The sequence below is a fragment of the Primulina huaijiensis genome, chromosome 12 (genome assembly GCF_012295235.1).
Source record: "Primulina huaijiensis isolate GDHJ02 chromosome 12, ASM1229523v2, whole genome shotgun sequence".
NCBI lineage: Eukaryota > Viridiplantae > Streptophyta > Magnoliopsida > Lamiales > Gesneriaceae > Primulina > Primulina huaijiensis.
The window spans coordinates 3,176,287-3,199,242 of record NC_133317.1 but is presented as its reverse complement, the minus strand read 5'-3'; the positions used below and the strand labels follow the sequence as shown (position 1 = coordinate 3,199,242).

At 33.2% G+C, this 22,956-nt stretch overlaps 3 protein-coding genes across 5 annotated transcripts; 1 reads left to right on the top strand and 2 right to left on the bottom strand.

Annotated features, from left to right (window-relative positions):
• The first annotated feature begins 4,790 nt into the window (after positions 1–4,790).
• On the top strand, positions 4,791–10,433 carry LOC140990414 (potassium transporter 26-like). The gene is made up of 7 exons (XM_073460090.1): positions 4,791–4,912; positions 6,394–6,868; positions 7,028–7,078; positions 7,199–7,459; positions 7,556–7,608; positions 8,802–9,171; positions 9,363–10,433. The coding sequence occupies exons 1-7, from the start codon at positions 4,808–4,810 to the stop codon at positions 10,181–10,183; spliced, it is 2,136 nt and encodes a 711-aa protein (XP_073316191.1). The 5' UTR covers positions 4,791–4,807; the 3' UTR covers positions 10,184–10,433.
• A 164-nt stretch (positions 10,434–10,597) lies between these two features.
• Positions 10,598–14,344, bottom strand: LOC140989261 (probable inactive receptor kinase At4g23740). Of its 3 annotated transcripts, XM_073458428.1 has the most exons (4): positions 14,184–14,344; positions 13,619–13,926; positions 11,613–12,925; positions 10,598–11,535 (listed from the first exon to the last, which is right to left on the bottom strand). In XM_073458428.1, exons 3-4 carry the CDS (start codon positions 12,853–12,855, stop codon positions 10,865–10,867), a joined length of 1,914 nt encoding a protein of 637 aa, XP_073314529.1. In that variant the 5' UTR covers positions 12,856–12,925; positions 13,619–13,926; positions 14,184–14,344; the 3' UTR covers positions 10,598–10,864. The 3 variants fall into 3 exon arrangements, with proteins under 3 accessions (XP_073314529.1, XP_073314530.1, XP_073314528.1); XM_073458429.1 differs by lacking the exon at positions 14,184–14,344 and having other exon boundaries at positions 11,613–12,914; positions 13,615–13,950; XM_073458427.1 differs by lacking the exon at positions 14,184–14,344 and having other exon boundaries at positions 13,619–13,950.
• A 2,740-nt stretch (positions 14,345–17,084) lies between these two features.
• On the bottom strand, positions 17,085–22,840 carry LOC140989205 (uncharacterized). The gene is made up of 9 exons (XM_073458343.1): positions 22,665–22,840; positions 21,527–21,840; positions 21,340–21,431; positions 20,684–20,755; positions 20,476–20,582; positions 20,281–20,336; positions 19,413–19,587; positions 18,229–18,522; positions 17,085–18,029 (listed from the first exon to the last, which is right to left on the bottom strand). Exons 2-9 carry the CDS (start codon positions 21,677–21,679, stop codon positions 17,197–17,199), a joined length of 1,782 nt encoding a protein of 593 aa, XP_073314444.1. The 5' UTR covers positions 21,680–21,840; positions 22,665–22,840; the 3' UTR covers positions 17,085–17,196.
• Between the last annotated feature and the right edge of the window lie 116 nt (positions 22,841–22,956).

Sequence of the window (22,956 nt, the reverse complement as noted above, 5' to 3'; positions counted from 1 at the left end):
TTTTTTTTTTTTTTTTTTTTTTTTTTGTCTTTTTTGAAAATGAATAAACGTTGAATTAATATTTGTCCATACGTATACATAATTCATGTTGATATGGTCCCAGCTTGTCCAGTTTGCCTGGTCTAAATGTTTATGGTGTAAATTAATGTTGAACGGCTCCCTGACATCATTAGTAATGTCCAAAATTTTTAAATGTAGTAAAATGACTCCTACTCAAATATGTCCAAATTTATTTTTTATTTTTTAAAAAATATGTCATTAATTTTTCCTTAAAAAAATTCATGTCCAAAAATAATTTATTTTTTTTAATCATACATTCTCTAATATATTTCTAGTGTTATAGGATATGTGATTTGGAATAAACGAAATTTTTTTGTAGTTTTATATATGGAATGTCTGCATAATTAGATACGACGGAGTTACTTTTTAGGTTATAGGGTGGGATTTTTATATTTGTGGAAATAATTGGCGGTGAGACAAAAACTAATCACCATTAGAGCTGTTAAAATAAGTTAGATTCGTCGGATCGATCTATCTGTCATATAAAATAAGTGGGTTGAGTTGGTAAAATCCTGATGCATCAAAATGTGGCCCATTGTACCTCGCTTAGTGGAGGGTTGCGAGTATGTCCAGCCCACCAAAGCCAACAAAAAATTGGCAAAGCTCGATGTTTCGGTCTGTCATGTCACACAAAATAAATGGGTAGGGTCTCGTCCAGCTGAAGTTCGAGTCGGTCCGTCCCATCGGCCTATTTTGACAGTACTGATCATCACTCTATTTTTTATAACCTAACAATCCGTAAGAATTATTCGATTGTTAATTTATTTTCAATCGAATTATACTTTCACATAATACACTTTAATTTGTATTTCTTATAAAGAGGTGTTTGGAACAGATTGTATGAAACATTTCCTAGCTTTTAGTTGGCTGGAAGTGTTTTGCGGTATTTGTGAATATCTTATTCTGTTTCAGTTTCTGTAATTTTTAGTTAGAAACTAGAAATAAGATTGATATGTTTTTCTATTTTGTTAAGGAGAGTGATATTATAGTATTATAATTATGATGAATGACTTTATATGCATTTTAGTAATGCTAGGTTGCACTTAGAACTCTTCGGTTCAACATAGCCTATACCTCTATGTTTGATCTTGTTCTTAAACTTTGAATTCCGGTTAGGTTGTACTTACGGATGATTATGTTCATCTATCATGCTGGACTAAACAAATTTTATTATTTTAGATTTATTTTGTTCATACATGATTAAGTACATGTCTTGAAAAAATTACAATAATTATTGTCGAACTCTTAGCTAGTTCTATCCCCTTCTATTTTTTGCAACTCATCCTTCTTCTCAATGGAAGAAGAAGAATAATTCCAAAAATTGACTAATTGTGTCAACAATTTATTCTCATTGATAGTTATTTGGAACATTCTTTGCATGTCATAATTCTCAGCCGATATCAAATTAGGTTTCACTATCAGACCATCAAGATCTTTTTGCTACGAGCAACTAGAATTGCTTGACTTATCTATCGGCCTTTTGTTTTCTACTTTGACTTCCTTGAATGATCGCAAAAGTCTTTTATGTTTGTCTATCATGTTATGCAATGTCGTGACAAGATCTGTTCGTGTAAATTCATCATAATCAAATTCAAATACCAGATCTTCATCGGCAGTCTCCAGCTCATTATATGTGGTATTTGGGGACATTGTCTTCACCACTCTCACTGGATGAAGTTTATGAGCATGAAAGTTCTGAACCTCTGTAATGATCCAAATCTTTATTTGAATGAAGTATTTTTTAAGACATGAATAAATAGTTGTTAATTAAGCATTATTAAGAAGTTATTAATTGAGGATCAATATGTTTTGATATACCGAATTTAGAATGGACCACTAATTTATTTTAGATTAATTTATCCCGAGAAATCTAACAAGACGAATGAGATTATGATGCTCGACAAATAATATTGAGTTCAAATCTTCTGAACTAGTATGGATATAGCATATAAATAGAAGTAGATTTCATTTATTTCATACACCTCTTTCCTTTAGCTTATCTCTCTGGAATTATAGCTTATATCTTAAGTTTTTTAGCTAGTTTCAAGGACAGTTTAGTGTCTGGAAGCTTCAAAGCTGGTGTCGACTTAAGGATGGATCTGTGTCCCGAGACACACAGATCGAGATGTCATCAGCGGGCGTATGTATAATATTAAAGCCTTAAATAATGATTTAAGGACCATTATAGAAAGAACTTTGAAGCATTTTTAATAATTCAGGATCTAACATGATAGTGGTTTCGGTATGTTAGTATTGTCTTAGCTGAGATGTAGATAGCTCATCTTCTATCCGGATCCATAGCTCGAACTCATAAGCTTTTAAATATGCAAATAAATCATGCATATCGAGTTTGTTTAGATCATTGGACTCCCACATAGATATGATTATTACTTCACATTCTCTAGGGATAACTCTCATTATTTTTAGTGCAACCTTTCTAATGTTGTACTCTTACCCAAGTGCTGCCAGTTCAATCACGATGTTGTTAAACCTCTCATCGAACTCACTCATGGTCTCTCTAGCATTCATATTCATGTTGTCAAAATTTTGAATGGCCAGTGTCAGCTTGTTCTTCTTGGTCTGATCACTACTTTCACAATGTTGGATTAGTTTCTCTAAAAAAATATTTGCAGTACTTGAAAACCGAGTTGGCTTTAACATTCCTAATCATCCCTCATTCCATTTAGGAATAAATCTACAAAAATATTTTGATTAGTATACTATTGTACAAACCCACTTCGACTAAGACTTATAACTGACTAAATTGAAATTCTGGATGATCACCCAACAACTTCTGGTTGTTTAAGTATCCTTGGTTCACTAGAAACAATAACTTTCAACAGATAGATTTGAACGACTAGAGTTGGTTAGGATAACACATATTGATCCTTGAAAATTGAATGTGGACAGATAGGCTTGTGAAGTGAGCATCTTGATATTTGAAAAATTACGAGTGCTCAAGATCTTGAATATTTTCAGATTTTTTAAAAGCTTTGAATCTGTTAAATCTTTATGTTTTCAGTTTGAGTCTGCATGCAGTTTTCAACAATCATATGTAGTAAATCTCAACAGAATGATCTTGTCACGTACTCTACAACGTACGCTACATTAAATGTTCGTTTAACGCTTCTTTGCTTTTTGAGACTTCAGCTCTTTTAGCTTCTGAAAATTTGATCGATTTTTTGACATTTTAGGAAATTTTTCTGTTAATCCGGAGTTGGTAGGATACTGTGCAATAATACTTTAAATGATAGCATAGAACAGCTTGAGTTGGAGTATCCACCTCGATCTGCTAAAGTCTAATCGGTTATAGTCGAACGGTTAGACTTGTGCACTTCACTAATAACTTGGTCTTGTTAAAAGATGATCTTCTTATAATGTTTGCAGCTTGAACTTCTGATATAATGCTGAGCGGCTCGAGTTGAATCAGCGGCTAGAAATCTGTAAATACATAAAAATGACATCTGAACCCTGAAACAATTCGATATTATTATTTGTTATCACCAAAACTTAGGGTAAAATATATTCCAACATATACAAATAAATGTCGGATTAGATATATATATAACATATTTTTAAATAAAAAATGGATGTGGATCAAATAAAGTATGGTAAAATAAAGGTAAAACTAGCAAGCACACTTGAAAAAATATATCTTACTGAGTGAAAGTCAACAAATTAGTTAAAAAAAATCAATTCATGCATGCTTTGAATATATAAATAGACTCAACAAAATTAATTAATAATCAATTAATGCACCTTTGGATATTAAGTCATAAATCAATCAATGATCCTTTGGACATTTTTGTCGGCCATATAAAACACGCATTAACATTCGTTCTTTGGACTAATAAGCTTTACATGGAATACTAATTGTGATTTCTCCAATCATAAAAAATAATAAACTTCATTGAGAGGAGAAAGTGAGTTCTCATCATTGTGTATATCGAAATATATTCGAGACGCAATGGCGGACTCAGAAATATAGCTCTACCCAGGCTGGAATTTTAAACTCTAAAATCTTTTAATATTTTAAATTGATCTACCCGAACTAATATCATATTATTCCAAAATTATACAAAATTAACATATACATTTTTTTTAAAAAAAAATTGGGCCATCCAAACTAAAATCTGGGTAAAGAAGCATGTAGCTCCGCCCCTGTGGAGACGGCATATTCAAAAGTTGTATTGGTCCTTACCAAACCAAATGTATTCGGTATTGAGAGAGTCTTAAATTGTTGAAGTTCATTGGTGTTTGTAATATTGGTTTGCTAAGTGTATTTATTCGAAACCTAAGTATAACCGTTAGATGTAAGTCGAATAGATTGAATCGCGATAAAAAAATTTCCTTTGTCTTCTATATATGTACGTTTCAGTATCATCTTTATTAATTGGCTATAAATATGAATATTTATTGGGTAAAATGATTGATAATGGGAGCAACAAAAATATTTTACCCAACAATCATCCTTCTATAATAATAAGTGGGGGTGGGGGTTAGTTAATATATAAAGATTTAGTTTCTTTATTTTATATGGGTCATACTTTATTTATTTAAAATGAAATATAATTTAATTATTTGTTCGGTGGGTACTTGTCTCCTTGACTAAAATGTGACATATGTGGCTGCATGTTGTTCATTCATTTAATAATAATATTATAAATTCTTGAATAAGATTTATATATATATACATATATATATTTGCAATTTGCATGCTATGAATGAGATAAGAAACAAGTGCATTATGGGAAGCATTGAGCTTGAAATCGGCGGCCGCAGCGGCGGCGATTTGACACTCCCGAGGGAGGAGGAGATAGGCGTCGTGGCCGCAATTAGTACAGTGGAAAAGGTGATTTTACTTTGCTGATTATTTATTTATTTCGTCTGTACTAAAAGTAACCATGTAGTGGTGGTTATTTGTCAGATATTTCCTGGAGAATGATGGATATTAAGCTTGAAATTTGTAGAAGGTTTCGTCGGGAATATACAAGTTAATAAATATTGTATTGAGTAGCGTAGAAACAAATCATGAATATTTCGAGACAAAAAGCTCTCATGCACTATTCCTCTTTTCATAACGTGAATATCCAATCTGTTCGAAACTTAGCAGATATTTATCCAGAATTATTATCAGATAAGTCGAACAGAAGTTTGACAAAAATGATCTACGAAAATTCCAAAAGAAGCAAAGCTATCTATTAATTCAATGTGCGCAGTTGTTTGTTTCTGAAAATTCATGGGAGAGCTAGCTTGGATGACAACTGGTAATGTTGGAATAATTGTGCTATATAAGTATATAATTTTGTTTTATTTTCTTAAAACAGATTCGTCCCGTCACATTCGAGATACAACCAAAATAACCGGTATTAAAATTTGAAATTTGACAGCTTCCTGTTATAGCTTTGAGGTTCAATTTCATTACGAAAAAAGTTATAAAATAATCCAGAAAATTTTTCAATACCAACCTCGATGGTTGAAGCACGTGTGTGCCGTTTGCATCCCAAGTTTTCACTGGTTAACTAGCTAAAATTGTAAAGTCTACCGTAATACTATTATTAATTGTAACTAATTACTTATCCAATAATTATTTTAGCATGCATGCTAAGTTCATATTGATTACACGTTCGAATTATAATGGGTTTGTTTGTAAGGTGTTTTGGTATTAAATTTTTTTTTTCAATTTTGGTCTCCTATATCATTGAAACTTAGTATTACTCCCGTATTTTTCGATTTTGACAATTTTAGCCGTTTTTATTAGAAATGTTGATGGGGAACTACATGGGTTAGGGTCGTTTCAAAAAAAAATTCCCAAAATGGAAATTTGATAACAAATATTTCAGTTGTTTGAAATTCAATCCGGAAGGAATTGATGGGGAGATGAATTGTCGCACTTGAATAGTTATTGTAATAATTATAAATTAGATAGAGACCCTCGTACTTAATAATTAAAGATGATGACTTTCTTTAGACATTAAATTTTATTGGGCATGGGGAGAGCCGATATGTCTTTGTAGTGATCGAGTATAATGCCAAACATACATTCATGATACATTTGATAATGTAATAATATGATCCACATTATGCAATTATCATTGTACTAATTGGAAATAAATTATTGAAGATTGAAATATAAGAAATGTAAAAAAAAAAAAAAACTTTGGTCTTAAAAAAGCCCGAATTAAAAACGTTCAGCTCTTTTGCACTTGTCAATATTCAGACCACACACTTTAATCCAGTTGTGATGTTAACACTTGCAGCCCTTTTTTTTCACACGTTGTCTCCCAATGATGTTTTGTGGCTGTTAGAATCTAAAATGCCTTTTTGCTGCAGGAATATCCGGCGGCCATGCAAACCATATTCTTAGCTTACCAATCTCTTGGCATAGTCTATGGAGACTTGGGTACTTCTCCTGTCAATGTTTTCTCCGCCACAAATCTAACAAACCTCTCGGAAGATGATCTTATAGGCACGTTAAGCCTTATTATGTGGACATTAACAATCGTCGTACTCATAAAATATGTCTTCATCGTGCTACAAGCAAATGATCATGGCGAAGGTGGAACGTTTGCCCTGTATTCCTGTATCCGGAGGCACATAAAATTTCACAGCAAGTTCTCGGTTCAGACCACGCGGTCCGAATCGGATGTTAAAACGGTTCATTATGGTAGAGGAGGAGGCCTTTTGACCTCCAAGACTAAGGAATTTCTTGAAAAAAACCCAAACGCTCAGAATTGTCTCACGGTTCTTGTTTTGATCGGGACCTGTATGGTTATCGGAGATGGCGCACTCACTCCTGCAACTTGTGGTAACTTCGGCATGCAAAAAAAACTAATTAGGAAATTTTTTAGCCGTTCATAACTTTTGTGACAACTTTTCCTAAAGTAAATATACCATATCTTATTGCATGTTGATTCTTGATATAATAACACGTACGTAAAGTATTACATTTCTCCTTTTGCTGTAGTTCTTTCAGCTCTCCAAGGAATTCAATCTCGCTCCACCAAAATAACTCAAGGTATATATGTTTATAGTTAACTGTCAAAAGTCAGACTCAAATGTGAAATAAAGTTACATTTAACGGTGCACTCGTCAACTTTAATGAACTTTAATATCAATCTCTTCAATTCGATGTTAGATCATGTTGTTTGGATATCAGTCGTGCTTCTGATCGCCCTGTTTGCCTTCCAAAGTTGTGGGACTAGCAAAGTTAGTTTCTTATTCTCTCCAATTATGCTCATTTGGTTTGCTACAAACGTTTCAATTGGTATATACAATATTAGAAAGCACCATCCCTCAGTTATTAAAGCTGTCTCACCACACTACATCGTGAAATTCTTTCTGAGAAACGGCAAGACTGCTTGGGATCTTCTTGGATCTGTTTTCTTGGGCATCACAGGTATACACACACACACACACACACAGAGAGTGATTTTGAACATTGTAAAGTATAAAAGTTGGAGTCTAAATCAAGTTCACATGAAACATGCAACAGGAGCTGAGGCCATGTTTGCTGATTTGGGCCACTTCAATAAGAGGGCAATTCAGGTAGGTTACAAGAAATAGTCAATATATGGTAATACTCTATCGATATTCCTGTTTCAATCTATATTTCATCTCTCACAATTAGCGACCAAGGTTATTGATATCGACAAAATCGGTCGCTAATCGGTCTCTATTTTGCTGTAGAGACCGAATAGAGACCGATATGTCGGTTTCTAATCCGTGTTTTTCTTGTAGTGTATAAATGATGATATAAATTCTCAAAATTAAATTTTTAAAAAGTTTGCTGCATATTTATCATTGCACACAAGGCGGAGCCTGGATCGTAGTTCAATGTAAGATTATAGAGGTTGAAACAAGGTTTAGTTATATTAAATAATATGAATTTAAATGGTTATTAATCAAAGTATTGCCCACATTTTTTTATTTTATATTAACTCCAAAAATATAGTTTGAAATTTATTTTCATAGTAATTATTTTATAATTTTTAAATATATTTATCTCTAATTAATGATATTTATATACTTAATCAAACATCTTTTAATAAATACTTGGGTCACCAAATATATATTGCCTAAAATATATATCTCTTAAAAACATTGTTAATTTTTAAAATTCAATTGTTAAAATAACTTTCTGTTTAAAAATATTAAATTTGGTACTTTTTTAAATATAAAAACCTTTTTAATGAACTTTTTATTCCCCTAAATTAATCTAGGGAGTTGATATTAACATTTTATTTAGTGTTATCTACACTTCACTTCATGTATAAAATATGTGTCAAAATTTATTCGCAAATATAGTACGAATAACAAAAAATATAGTGTAAATATCAACTTCCATTAATATATATAAAATACAAATTTATATTTTTAACTTTCAAAATTAATTGAACATGTGATAATTGTTTAGTTCAATATAATTTATTAAAGACGTCACCACTCTCTCCATTTCTTATTTCTCAACTTTTTCTATTCATTTATATTTTGATTTCAATTTTCTCAATTCTATTAAAATATTTTATATTAAAAACATAATATACAATTTAAAGGATATAATCACTGGTTAAGTTCAAATTCTGGGCATACAAAAATTAAATAAATAAATAAAAAAACAATTTCGGGCCGCAGCCTCTGTTCCACATGCATGAAACAGGAGATCTACGAAGTTTAGAGGAAGAATATGGGGTTATTTTCCCAAAAAACAATGGCTATCGTTTTTAATTCTTGTTTTGCAGTTGGCTTTCTCTTCGGTGGTTTACCCTTCCTTGATCCTCTCATACGCTGGCGAAACTGCATACTTGGTTAAAAACCCTGAGAAAATAACTGATGCATATTACAGTTCCCTCCCAAATCGAGTATACTGGCCCATGTTTGTTATTTCAACACTAGCTGCCATTGTTGCAAGCCAATCTATGATCTCCGCAAGCTTCTCTATCGTGAAACAGTCGTTGGCCTTCGATTGTTTCCCCCGTGTTAACATAATCCACACTTCTTCAGAACATGAAGGCCAAGTTTATTCACCAGAAATCAACTACTTGTTGATGCTTCTCACTGTCGGTCTTGTTGTCGGTTTCCAAGGTGGGGTGCAGCTAGCTAATGCATATGGTATGTCTAGTAAGTATTATGCTTAAATTTTCTGATTCAGCTCCTGACATAAATTATCGAAATGGGAGCACTGCTTATGTATGACTAGTTGCAAATCCCCTAGTAAAAATTCAATCTTTCAAAAAATTAAAATAAACATAATTTTTAAAAAAAGAAATTATCCCTTGTTTAAACATTTGTGTTTACTACAGGTGTGGTGGTCATATGGGTCATGATTATAACAACATTCTTGACAACAATAGTCATGCTGGTTATATGGAAGACAAGAGTCGTACTAGTCCTATGTTTCTTCTTCCCTTACATTATAATTGAGGGCATTTTCATGACATCTCTACTAAACAAAATCCCACAAGGAGGATGGGTACCGTTTGCCATATCTGCGTTCTTCCTCGCTGTCATGTTATCATGGACATATGGAAGAAGTAAAAAGACAGATTATGAATCCAAAAACAAGATGAGCACCCAAGAATTGGATCAAATCTTGTCGAGTAACAGTGTGCACCGGACAAGAGGAACTTGCTTCTTCTTCGCCGATCTCGCCAACGGTATCCCACCAATCATTCGTCATTATATTCAACACACCAACTCTGTACGTGAAGTAGTGGTACTTGTTACCATTAGAATTCTTCCAATCAAAACTGTGCCTCCGCAGGAAAGATTAAATGTGGGAAAGTTGGGACATGGAGGGATTTATCGGTGTTTGGTACGGTTTGGATTCAATGACTCTCAAGAAATGGAAGGAGTTGATTATGTTGCCCTAATCATCGCAAAACTTCAAGAACTTGCTGATGATTCGGATGAATTAAGGATGTTAGAGTCAGCAGCACGCGATGAGGTTGTGTTTGTTGTTGGGAGGACGATTCTTAAAGCAAATCGGGATGGTGGGATTCTGGCAAGATTGACAACAGATCATATTTACAGATTTCTGCAGAAGAACAGTAGATCAGCAATATCAACACTGAGAATCCCACATGAGAAAACACTGCAAGTTGGGATGCTTTACGAAATCTGAATGCATTATACCATGACAGAAACAAATATTTTTTACGCCGAAAGAAAAGATCGATCATTCATCACTTTGTTAAAGGACAGAGGTATTGTATAAAGAAGAATTACAAAATTTGTAAAATTTAAATAAATAATTTCTACCCGAAGAACTTGATAAAATATTTCAGATTAGTCGTCCTCCTGTGAACATATAGTTTAAGATTTGAAGGCTTAACAATCTATTGATCTTCAACCTATCAATACCTCGATTATAATATTTGTCGGAGGATTCAGCTTCCGCATTCAAATGAAATGTCGTCACTCTAGATTCAATTTATGCCAACCGATTTAAGCATACATCTTCATTGAATTGTGGAACACACACTAGTCTTGCATGTATGTTATGAGAAGCCTGAAGTTTTTGTGAATTTTCCAAGAATTATGCAACGAAATATCTTTAATCAGTATAGCATAAACTTGGTCCGAACTCAATGATAAAAGCTAATGAATTTCTCAGAAAGTAAATAAGCCTTATTAAAACTTTTAATGGATCAAATAGGCTTACCAGTTTGCCAAAAGAAAATAAACAAAACCAACACTAGCAACACTGAATCATCTGAACATGTGACTCTCTTATGCCACAAACTAGATAAATACGTTAAAACAAATAGTAAACTACTTGAAAACAATTCTCGTAAACAACAATCTAATTACGAACAGAAGATGACCCAATGTCATCGACTTTTGGAGTCATGAATGTAGGAGTTGAACCTAGAGATCTAGTTTCGAGAGACGGGCTACTGCCTCTGTTCATGTTTCTAATGTCATCGACCATACTAACCACGTCACTCATTTTTGGCCTCTCTTCGGGCATTCTTGCAACACAACTCAACCCTATTTGCAACAGTGCTACCAGCTCTTCCTCTATATTAGGATACATCAAAAGCTCTGGATCAAACACTTCACCAGTCCATTCCTCACGAACCACTGAATTAACCCATCTAACAAGGTTGATCACCTCTTCATCCCCTGAAGTGTGGACAGGGGATTTTCCAGTGAGAAGTTCAAGTAAAACAACTCCAAAACTGTACACATCAGATGCCTGTGACACTTTCTTGGTGTTGGTGACTTCCGGAGCACGATACCCAGCAATCCGCATGACTGGTGGTGAGATAGGATTTATCAGTATTGCCAAGCAAAGATCAGAAATACAACCATACTGTTGGGAGCTGAGAAAAATGTTTGAGGCTTTTATGTTTCCGTGTACAAGTTTTCCAGCGCTTTTGGAATGGATATAGGCAATACCCCGTGCTGCACCTGTTGCAATTTTTAGACGGATCTCCCAGTCTAAAGGAACCCTCTTCTCGCCTCGGTTTGCTGCAAGAAGACGAATGCACAAGATTGTCACGTGAAAATTTGATAGTTTGACAAAGAAAACGATTGATTCTACATACCATGTAACAAGGCAGATAAGCTTCCCTGATCAAAATAGTCATATACGATAAGCTTTTCATCTTTTGAATAATAATAGGCCCTTAATGGAGCCACATTCTCGTGTCTAATATTTCCCACTGTATCCATCTGGCGCTCAAAGTCTTTCCTCCCAACAAAAACTTCCTTCAATCTCTTCACAACAACTACAGTTGCATCCTCAAGTGCTGCCTTATACGTAGTTCCAAATGTTCCTTTCCCAAGAACCTCGGCTGACGCCCTCAATAGATCTTCGAGGTCAAAAGCAAGAGCACATCCCTCAAAGAATGTTAGTCTACTATTTCCATCTTGATTGCCATAATCCATCTTCTTTGAAGATATTTCCTGCTTATTTGGTTTTTTATTATTATAACTGGCCGTTTGACGATCACCACCACCTTCCTTCTTGTATGCAAAAATTAGCAGCAAGGAAATAGCCATGGATACCACTGCAGAACCGCCAATAATAATTCCTAGAATAGCGGATTCACTAAATCTTAGGGGATGCTTTTTCGGTGCAATAGCAGGACTAGGCGAAATAACCGGAGACAATGAATTTTCTTGTGAGATTTTGTTCCCAGAAAAAGATGAACTGGGAAATCTAAGAAGAGATTGAGGTAAAACTCCAGTAAGATTATTGTTAGACAGATTCAACAGTTTCATACTCGGGATATTCAGATCCGGAATATCACCAGAAAGCCAGTTATTAGCAAGAACCAATGAAGTTAAATGAGTCAAATTTGAAATGGACAATGGGATACTACCATTGAATTCATTATTAGACAAATTTAACAATGTAAGATTTTTCCAAACTGAAAAATCCAATGGCAACGGACCTTGAAATCTATTGAACTGAAGAAAAAGACCAGTTAAATTTCCAAGATTTAAAAGATCGGGTGGAAAAGGACCACTGATACCATTTGATCTCAGACTCAAGATTTGAAGCTCTGACAAACGTCCAATAGTGTTCATAGGAATTCTGCCTTTTAATCCAATAGCAGGCAGTCGAACTTCGACGACTCTTGAATTGCCACTGTTACAAGTGATTCCTGTCCATCCACTGCAAACAGAAGTTCCCTCGTCCCAGTTCAGATTCCGTGAATGGTATATGTTATCAATAAAATCGAGCAGTGCTCGTTTGTCTTCTACAGGTTCAGCTGATGATAGCAAGTATAGAGCATTAAACATTAAAATTGTTGCACAAATGATCTTGATCTCTATGCTCATTTCTTCTTCTAGTCTTTTTAGTGAAAAGAGAAAGGCCTTCGATTAAATCCTTCTTACATCTCTGCCATACCTATAAAATCCCAAAATCAGTAGAAACAAGTGAATGAACAAAAGGAAATGCACGCATAATAGTTAATAAATCATATATTGCGGCAATAAATAATTAATAGCCATCAATATTATAGCCGTTTTATATTTAATATTCTGAAAACAGCGCTTTGTCTACCAACAAAATTCAGTAGTTAAGTTTCCTTACAACAAGATAAAAAAATTTATCAAAGGGGAATTTTTTTCTTTCCTCGTTAATTCGCAGCTGATGAATTATTCATTTCTATATTTCCTGCACTAAATTGGTAATTTGAAACGCCAAAAGTTCTCGACTTCTTGTAGACTGAGACAGCCTCAGTTCACTAAAGTAATAACTCATGCACTAAATTTTAGAGTGATAGCAATCAGCCCGAGCTATGCCCTGAAGTTCAGTCAACTGCGCCACAAATTAACTTCGTGGGATGTAAATTATTTTCCATTTCAAAGAGCCATTGTCTTTTTCGCCCCCTGTCTAGGTTACTCCCCAGAAAAGTATGCAGATGTTAAATTTCCGGGTTTTGAAATCTCAAGCATTTCATAGATATTCAAAAGTGAGAATTCTTTTCTGCTATATATATATGTATATATTTATAAACCCACCGCGTGCTCGCATCACATACAAATGACAGCTAAGCTCAAGAATTCAAAAACTGAAAATAGAGGGCCGAAAACCAACCTCAGTGTGGCGTCGAAGAAATAAAGAATCAGCAACCTTCTCCCTCGATGGATCGCGAATGATTGAAAATGTCAGTGATTCGAACAGCCAAAAGTGAGAATTCTTTTCTGCTATTTATTACGTTATAATGGCGCGAGGAGAGCGGGAAGCGCACGTGGTGTGAAGTAATATTACAGCGGAGAAGAAAGGGATGTGAAGTGGAGGGAGAGAGGAGGATGATATTGATTATGCCGTTAGTTCACGTAAATGGCACTTCCCCCAACGCATACTGCATCACAGAGTGGACACAACATTTCTAACATCAATCTCTGACTTTGTTCATGACATTAAAAAAAATTTATTTTATACAAACTTTTTTTTTTTGAGGAAATTATTTTATACAAACATAATTGGAAACAAGATCACTTTTTTTCCACTTGGAATGACAAAAATTGGAATATATAAAATTTAAAAATTTGATAATATAAACCATAATCATACAAAAGTTTTTTTTAATCATTAATGGAAGCCTCGATTTCAGAAAATTATTACAGGCCACCAAAAGGCAAAGCATGGCAGAAATTACCATAAATTTTTTTTTTTTAAAAAAAAAGAAATACTAGAAAATCAGATTTTTAGCAAAATCCATGAAATTGGAGTATATTTATTTATCGTAAATTGGGATGATCGCGTCCATGCACTCCCTACTTGATCCTCCTGATTTTCATTTTCCCGAAAAGTCAAAAGTTGTAATTATGGTTAATAAATTTTAATCACACATTTTGGTCAAACTATCCCCTGCTATTTATATTTGTTACTTACAAATTTTATAGAACACGTATATTCAAAGAAACATTAACAAGTTAAATTCAACCTANTGATATTTTGTCTATTGTCTATGTATCCATAACTGAGGTAACACTGATTTAATGGTTGTATAATATGTATATGCTTCATTATGTTTAATATGTGAGTACAACCTCAGCAGTTGGTAGAAAGATGATGATGGTTGATGAGTAATATATCAAAGTATATATATTTGGACTATTTGTTATGACATCAGAAATATAAATAATTTGTGATGTTGCGTGTTAATCAAAATATATTGAGCAAAGGATATCACATTTTATATTTAATAATTAACTTATGATCTTAGAAAACTCGGGCATCCAGCTATTTGATTAGCTCACCGAGCGATATATATGTGTGGTCCTAGTCAAGGTTGTTTACATTTAATTACAAGTTTATCTAGGCATGAATCATGATTGTATATATGAAAAGAAAATGTGGTTTTATTTTTAAGAAAAAAATAAATATAATTTATTTGACTTGACATATATCATTATTGTGGCATAAAATCAACCATATAAATTTACAAACGCAATTATTTGATAGAGCTAATTTAATTCCTGCTTGTTTTATACAAGAAAACAAACCATTGTCAAAAATAAGACCAACCTTGTTAATTGGTAGAGCCCAAAATAAACGACGAGAAGGACCTGTTTAATAAATTTTTCGCAAAAGTTTAGTATCAGAACCTTAGTTTTCGTCCTAATTTGAAATTATCGTATTGTCTTCTGAACCACACGTGCTTTAATTCGAACCTGACATGACCCGCAAGTTTTTTCGATGAAATTCATGAAAGAAATAACGTGATCTGTAATGTCATGATCTGAAGTTATGTGAATAATAATTGCTATAAAGATGCGATTTTGATGTATAAGGGACTTGATTTGACATTGTGTTAGGTTATAAATGGTGACGTGAATTTATAAATCACTCTTTATTAGTTTAATATATCAATATGAGTACAATGGTCTCGTTGCAATGTATAGAAAATGTGGTGGTTTGGCGAATACAAGACAAGTACTTGATGAAATGCTCCCTAGGGATATCGTTTCTTGGAATTCTATGGTTGCGAGTTATGCACAAATGATATTAGCTCTGCCGAACATTTTGCTGTATTCTTATGGACATTAGTGATCTCTGATTGAGTAGTCTTGGACACAAGTTCTAGTGATTTGTGAAAGACCCTCCACAATCAAACTCGTTACAGTTTTTGAAGCCAGTTATGTTAAAACTGAGCTGGCATTTTATGATGCCTACCAACTCTGAAACAATCTACTATTGTACTCCATTTTTGTCATATTGATCTACTTCTATTGTCTGTGGGATTCATTCTCAGGCCATTATCTCCAGAAAAATCCAAAATACAGTAAATTTCGAGTGCATTCTTTCTGTGTACATGTGATCGAGCTATAATTCAGCACAATGGGGCACCTGATCTGTTACAACTGTGATTTTGAGGACTCCAATGGCAATGCTGATAATGGGAACTTTGGGGTGACAAGTTGGATTGCTGTTGTCCAGCTGTATTAGATCCAAGGGACTGGACAGTTGCGTGAAATTAAAGCCATCTAGAGCTAGACCAAGGTGGTCATTCTCTTGTGCCATTGTATTCATCTCGTACCTATCTTCATGTTAATGATTTACAAGCCTTGCAAGTAGTTGATATGATTCCCAAATATCAGATTTTCTCTAGTATGTTGAAGGGATACTAGTTTAGAAAACTCTCTCCTGTTCACATTGGTCTTGTGCTACAATTATTGTCTGAGGACTTGAACTTGTTAATGTGAAAGTCGAGATTTCTAGCAAACTGAGTTCCATTTCACAAGTATTATTGCTTAGTAGTTAGTACACAAGGACCCCAGACTCTTGTATTGAGGATAGATTACAGCAGCTTTAGTAAGTCTTGATTACACATTTTTAGCAGCTTTTTATATGCCCAGAAGTCTTTATTTCTGCGTCTTCTTCTGTCACTTATTTAATTTCTTGTATCATCAATTAGAGTAGGGTTGCATGTTTTCCATATCGATTCTATCTCTTCAATCATTCAATATATGATGTATTGTATGATATTAAATCAGTTTATTGAAAGTATTGGTAATTTTTTTCGTGTTCTGGTTCTTTTTTTGTTCGCCATATCCTTTTCGAGGTCTCTTGAAAAACGAAAATATCAGAGAGTAAAAAATATTTTTAATTAAAAACAGACATGTACATATGTGTATGTTTGGTAATAATAATCAGATTTTTTTTTAATGTCTGCATGAATTTAAAAAATGTATATTTTAATTATTTGCATCTTTTATTTTTAAAATAAAATAAAAAGGATTGTACAATGTACGAGAATAAGTATTAATTTGGAATATGTAAAACAAATTGTGAAGTTAATAATATTAATTAGGAAATAAAATTTGAGAAGTTTTGTAAGAATAATTTACTTTTTTATCTTAATTATAAATATCTTTGACGAATGATTGATAAAGATAAATTTGAATATCCAGTAAAATTATATAAAATTTCTTTAATGGATTTACATATTTTAATATAGCAAAGATATATATACTAACATTTTTTGGCATGCATAAAAAAACAAAAATTGTAAACATTTTTAAAATTAATCAAAATGAATATATAATGAGTCTATTATAACATCAAACAATTGGTGCTAGTTTTACTATGAAAAATGATGATAAATCGCAATATCTTCCCTAAACTGATAGGGTATGAAGAGAAACTCCAGACGAACACAATAATAATCAAACTAATAACCTTACTGAAGATGCAATAGCAAGAAACTCCTCCTCTCCAACTTTCGTCCGCACTCCATCAATAATCAGATGCCCTTTAACACCTTTTAGACTAATATGGCCCCTATTGTATGATTCACAATCTGGCTCAGTCTCCTTCACTTTCTTAATAGAATTCTCATCCAAGTCTTGGATGGCGAACTCAACTTTTCTCTTGTTGCATTGCTTCAGTTCCCTAAACTCTTTGTTCTCGGATAATTTTACTACTTCCGAGCTTTCATTGGTGCAGTCAAAGAACGGAAGACGGCCCGAAAAACCTGTTGTACAAGGAAGCATGCCAATGGGACAGGGTTTCCACGATTTGACCACACCTCGACAGCTTTTTGGTCTCGAGTTGGATTCTTTTGGTTCTATAGCCTTGCCATTGATTCGAGACTGTCTGATCAACTCAAATTTCTCTTGAGCGCAAAGGAGAGAATTTTCTAGTTGAGAAAGAGGGATGACCTCACCTGGAGGATTAGAGTTAGATTCCAAATCTGATGGTCCAAGTAAAGAAAGTTTCTTTAGTTTATGGAGTAAAGAGAGGTCGCCGATCAGACATGCGATAATTAAGGCGGATCCCATTAGTTGCTTGTTTTCAGGAAAGGATATCAAAAGACATCTATGGAGAAGTCCAGTTAAAGATGCATTGCGTTTCACAGCCAGAAAACCTTGGTTTTCTGAAGATTCTTCAAGACTACCAGTAGCTAAGATCTTCAAATGTGGAACAAGCGACTCAAACAAACACAAAAGTAACTCAAATCCGTGAGCTTTGAGTGAATTCTCTAGAAGCCGGTGTTCCCCTGATGCAGATTCACAAGATCATTAAACCACGGATGAAAATACAAGATGGGTTCTTCGAACTACTTGTACAAAGGCAGCCAGTAAGATTGCGTGCATAGTAGAACTCTTAGTGGATACATAAACAACCATGGATGATATTCCAACATTACATGCCCTACAGACACGCGGGAATAAGGTGAAAAACAATTATTTAGTTACCTTCCATCTTTTCAAGAATGGTGTCAGCAAGCGTTACAAGAAATTCTGGTTCTCTTCTGGATAATTTCAAGACAATAGATTTCCAGTCATCATATGCAGTTTGCTTACTTTCAGTACTCTGTTCAATTTGTGAATCTTCCGACTGCTCCTTTAAATTGGACAATTCTAATGCACTAAGCAAGAACTCCAACAGAACATGTGCCACTTGAGGAGAAAATGAAGAATATAAAAGCAGAACTTTCTTCAGTAGTTTGGAATGCCGGTTTTTCATTTTGCTAAGTTGGCTCTTATAACCTGAAATGTTAGGGCATTTCCCCCACACAGCTTAAGGAACTTGCGAAAATAAGAAAATGTTAAGCTGCACAATGCAAAATCCCACTAAGCAATAAATGGTAAGTTAAACTTGTTTTTTTATACATTCAAAAGTTTTTCATAAATACAAAATAAAAATCTTACGCTCAGGTTCAGCAGATTTAGAATATGATTGCTTTCCAGCAGCAAGAAAGAGAAATTTATTTTGTGCTTTGTTATACAGTACACCATAACCTAATGTGGCATAACCACTATATTATTCATTATACACATGGGTGCCATATAAATTTCAAGTAAAATCCATACATATTAGGTAACACATCAACCTACGCTACACCTGATGCTTTTCAACAGCAATAGACTTATCCTATCATGTGAGTATGATGTTCAAGACAAATAGGTGTGAGAATAATTGAAATAAAAGTATCCATAAAATCTCACTTCACTCATCCAAACACACCTCGGTAACTATTAGCTGTGGAATACATGCCACTGAATTGTCATTTTGCATTAATTTGGCATTCATCCATCATTTAGAAGAAAAATTTATTTTTTAAAACCATCAATTTCAAATCTTTATGCTATGTTAAGCAATAAATGAATTTTATTTCCTGTTATAAATTATAATACTTCGTATCCAGTTCGAACCAAAACTATAAACTATCTAAATTCTTATAAATTCATAAAATCCATGCAACCTAGGTGAATCTTGAGAGGCTACATAATTTTATTTTCATGGGGAGAAAGATATATTGTACATACACAGGATGGTAAAAACAATTAACTAACTATGTTCCGGTCATAAATGAAGTAATTATGACGCAAATTCATCAGGACTCAAATAAATAAAGATAAAAAAAAAATCAACTCACATTTTCCCTTGAGACTTGAATTACTAGCTCGCACAACTATTTTTGCTTTCTGACAGAAAGCAACTTTCTGTAGTCGATGCTTAATTTTTTTCTCGAGATTTTCCTCCTGAATGTTTTGATTAGGAATGACCTTTTCTTGAGGTTCCCAATAATATGATATTAACCAATCTTTTGCCTGCAATTTAAATAACAGATCCAAAAGCATCAATATCTCAAAAACATACAGCAATAGCCATTTGAAGATACAATGACACCATATAAAACTCAAAGATCACATTATAAGCTGCTATAGAAACTTCAACAGAGAAGAACATAGATGTTCAATTATTTTTCAGGGAATAGATAAATGGCAAGATTAAAATGTTTCCCCAAAGTTATTTCTATAACCATTCCAAGGTAACATGTCCACCGGCCTCCATAGCAAACAAATCAAGGTTTCTGAAGAAAAGGAATAAGATGTGTTTGAGACATGAAAAGCAGGGACATGAAGAATGATCAATGCAATATACGTTAGAATGAGACATTTACAACATATAGAACTCCCCTTAGTCATTTAGAAAGCTAGCTAGATTAACCTTTTTATCAACAAAATTAAAAATCATCCCATACAATATTTCCTCACAAATGTGGGATATGTTTGGAAAACGAAACAGAAAATATATCAAGTTGTCAAAAAATTTTCCATGAATTATTTTCCTAAAACTATTTTGCGGAAAAAACAAAAAACAGATCCAAACATAGCCAATGTTTTCAAGGAAAAGCCAAAATCACAACAAATTTATACAGAAAACAATCGAGAAATAAAGAGAAACTTAAAACATAATATCCGATAACAAGCTATTAGTCATTAGTTAGAATCAAAACTAACCTTTTCTGAGGCACAACGGAGAAGTCGGAGAGAAGGGAGATCACGATGAGAACCCTCTACAAGTATCCCAATATCACAAACAGCTCATAGGTAAGAGAACAAACACAAACGTGTGACATATGAAATCACTGTTGAGAAAATTTAAAAGAAGACAAAACTAAAATTCAACCAAAAATATATTAAGGGGTTACTCACCATGACGAATGTCGATCAGCATTCGTGGGATGCCAATGGCATTAGCTGCTTCACCAATTGAAATTTCATTCTTTATCCGTGTTTTCTCAACTATGCCATTGACAAGCCTTTAGAAATCCGAAAAACAAAAACAACCAAAGAAAATAACATTAAACATATTCTCAAACTTAAAGAGCAAAATGTTGAAAACAGAAAATAGAATACCTACCTCATAATTGCCATGCAATATTGCATGGACAACGCTTCCTCTGACTGCTGAGCACTTTCATTCAAGTCATCTCTGTGATTAAAACACAGAAATAAAAACTATAGAAAGAAAAGTAGAAATTAATGTACCATGTACACTATCAGATTAAGATTCCTTCAGCAACCTATCAACTGGATTTAAAGTAGGCATTAAGGTAATCGAGTAGAATGCATGTTATAGTTATCGTGCCATGTGTAACTTCATTAGAAATAAGTGATAATTTAAATAATGGACACATATTTTTCTAAATATTAAAGAAATATTCTCTAGCTGAAATTCTACAAGGCACTATCATATCAATTCAAAAAAATCATCTTTGTTGAATTTCATTATTAAAATCTTTACTAGATAAAAACAAACGAACCAAAAGGCCTTCGAAACTAGCATATTATATTGCTGATTTTACTTACTGAGAGGCATAACAGTTTCACCAAACAAATGAAGGTAAAAAAAAAGGATCGGTTTCAGTGGGTCCACGAAAAACTAACAAGCATCGAGAAGCCTATTGTTTTCCGAATTCCACAAAACTAGACAAAAAGTCATACACACTATCACAGATTAATCATATTCAACTCGAAATATGATTATTTTATAATGTGTAAAGAAACAAGGATTACCTTAAGGACGGATCTTGCTGCTGAGTTTCAATAATCGAAGCTGTAACTTCAACCGCCACAGGAATGCAGCTCCTACTCCGCCACGTCCGTATCTAAAAAAACCCACAAAAAAAAAAGAGAAACGATGTTTATTCAATCGCATATACATAAAGTAAATGCTAAATTAATTATTGCATAAAGTACTTACTCTTTGAAGGGCAGAAGCAACTAAATCTGGAGAAGTGGAGAAAAGGGATATTCTGACGAACCGCCAGTCATCCCAGCTTAACCAACTCACAGTTTTGAAGTCGTCGGATTCGTGTGTTAGGCATTCGTTATAAGCAAACAGTGTGTTATCCATAGCTTATCCCTGGGCCTCACCAGTAAAAGAAGCGGACAGAATAAAGCTAGCAGAAGAAAATCTCAAAAGCGTATTGGAAGCGGAGGGGCCGGATAGTGGCGGCGACGAGTAGAGTTTGGGTGGTGATTGAGCCAATATATTCTAAAATAATGAAAAATATCCTGCAGATTTTTCACTTACTAATTAATTTAAAAAAAAAATAAGTTTTTTTAGTATATTCAAAGTTATTAAAAAGTGAAAATATTTTCTTATTTTAAAATGATTATCTTCGATAATATATACAAATATCAAACCCTAGCAAATATTTTAATTAAACGAATAGAAATACCTCCTTCTTATATCATCATTTAATAAAACATAATGAAAGTTTATTGTACAAAATTTATAAAATATAATCCGATTATGACTATCATGTCTAATCATTTCACTTTCTCAGATTTTTAAAACTATAAAATATTTATCTATATCTATATTTTATTAATTTATAAATATATAGAAAAATTAATTTTATTTTAATAATAACGAATAAATACATTTATCTAACCCTTGGAACATATATGTATGTGTATTTTATATATATATATATATATATATATATACCACGTAACTCATTGTTCGTTTCAGTAGAAAAAAAAATTAAAAAACTTTTTATTTAATAAAAGTTTATTATAAAAATCTATCAATTTAAGTATAAAAAAATTAAAAAACTTTTTATTTAACTTAACCGTCGTTAATTTCAGTGACGGTTTTTAAAAAAACCGTCGCTTAATGATTTTGACAAAATTGTAGCTTAATGAAGCGACAGTTTTTAAAAAACCATAACTTAATGAAGCATCGATTTTTAATCAACTTAACTTAATTATCTAGTAAAAAAAAACTCACGCATGATTTACAAAATAAATAATCTACTACGCTAAAATTCATAAATAAAATACTACGCAAAAATTAAATATTAAATTTTCTGTAAAGAAAACGCTTTAAAAACCTGACGTGCGCGAATATATGCAGATCCACGTAACGTTGGAAAATCACACCGACGAGCAAATCTACGAAATTAATACGAAAAAATGTTAATACAAAGTAAAAAAACTGAAACTGCGAAAAAATTGATAGAGTTTCGCTACTATCAGAGAAGAAAGGCGAAAATCGTTGAAGAAAATGATCGCGAACCTCGGTATATATACAGAATTAAAGCGACAGTGTTTCTAAACCGTCGCTATTAGCAACGGATTTGAGTTAAACCGTCGCCACATGCGAAAATGTTTTTTCACAACCGT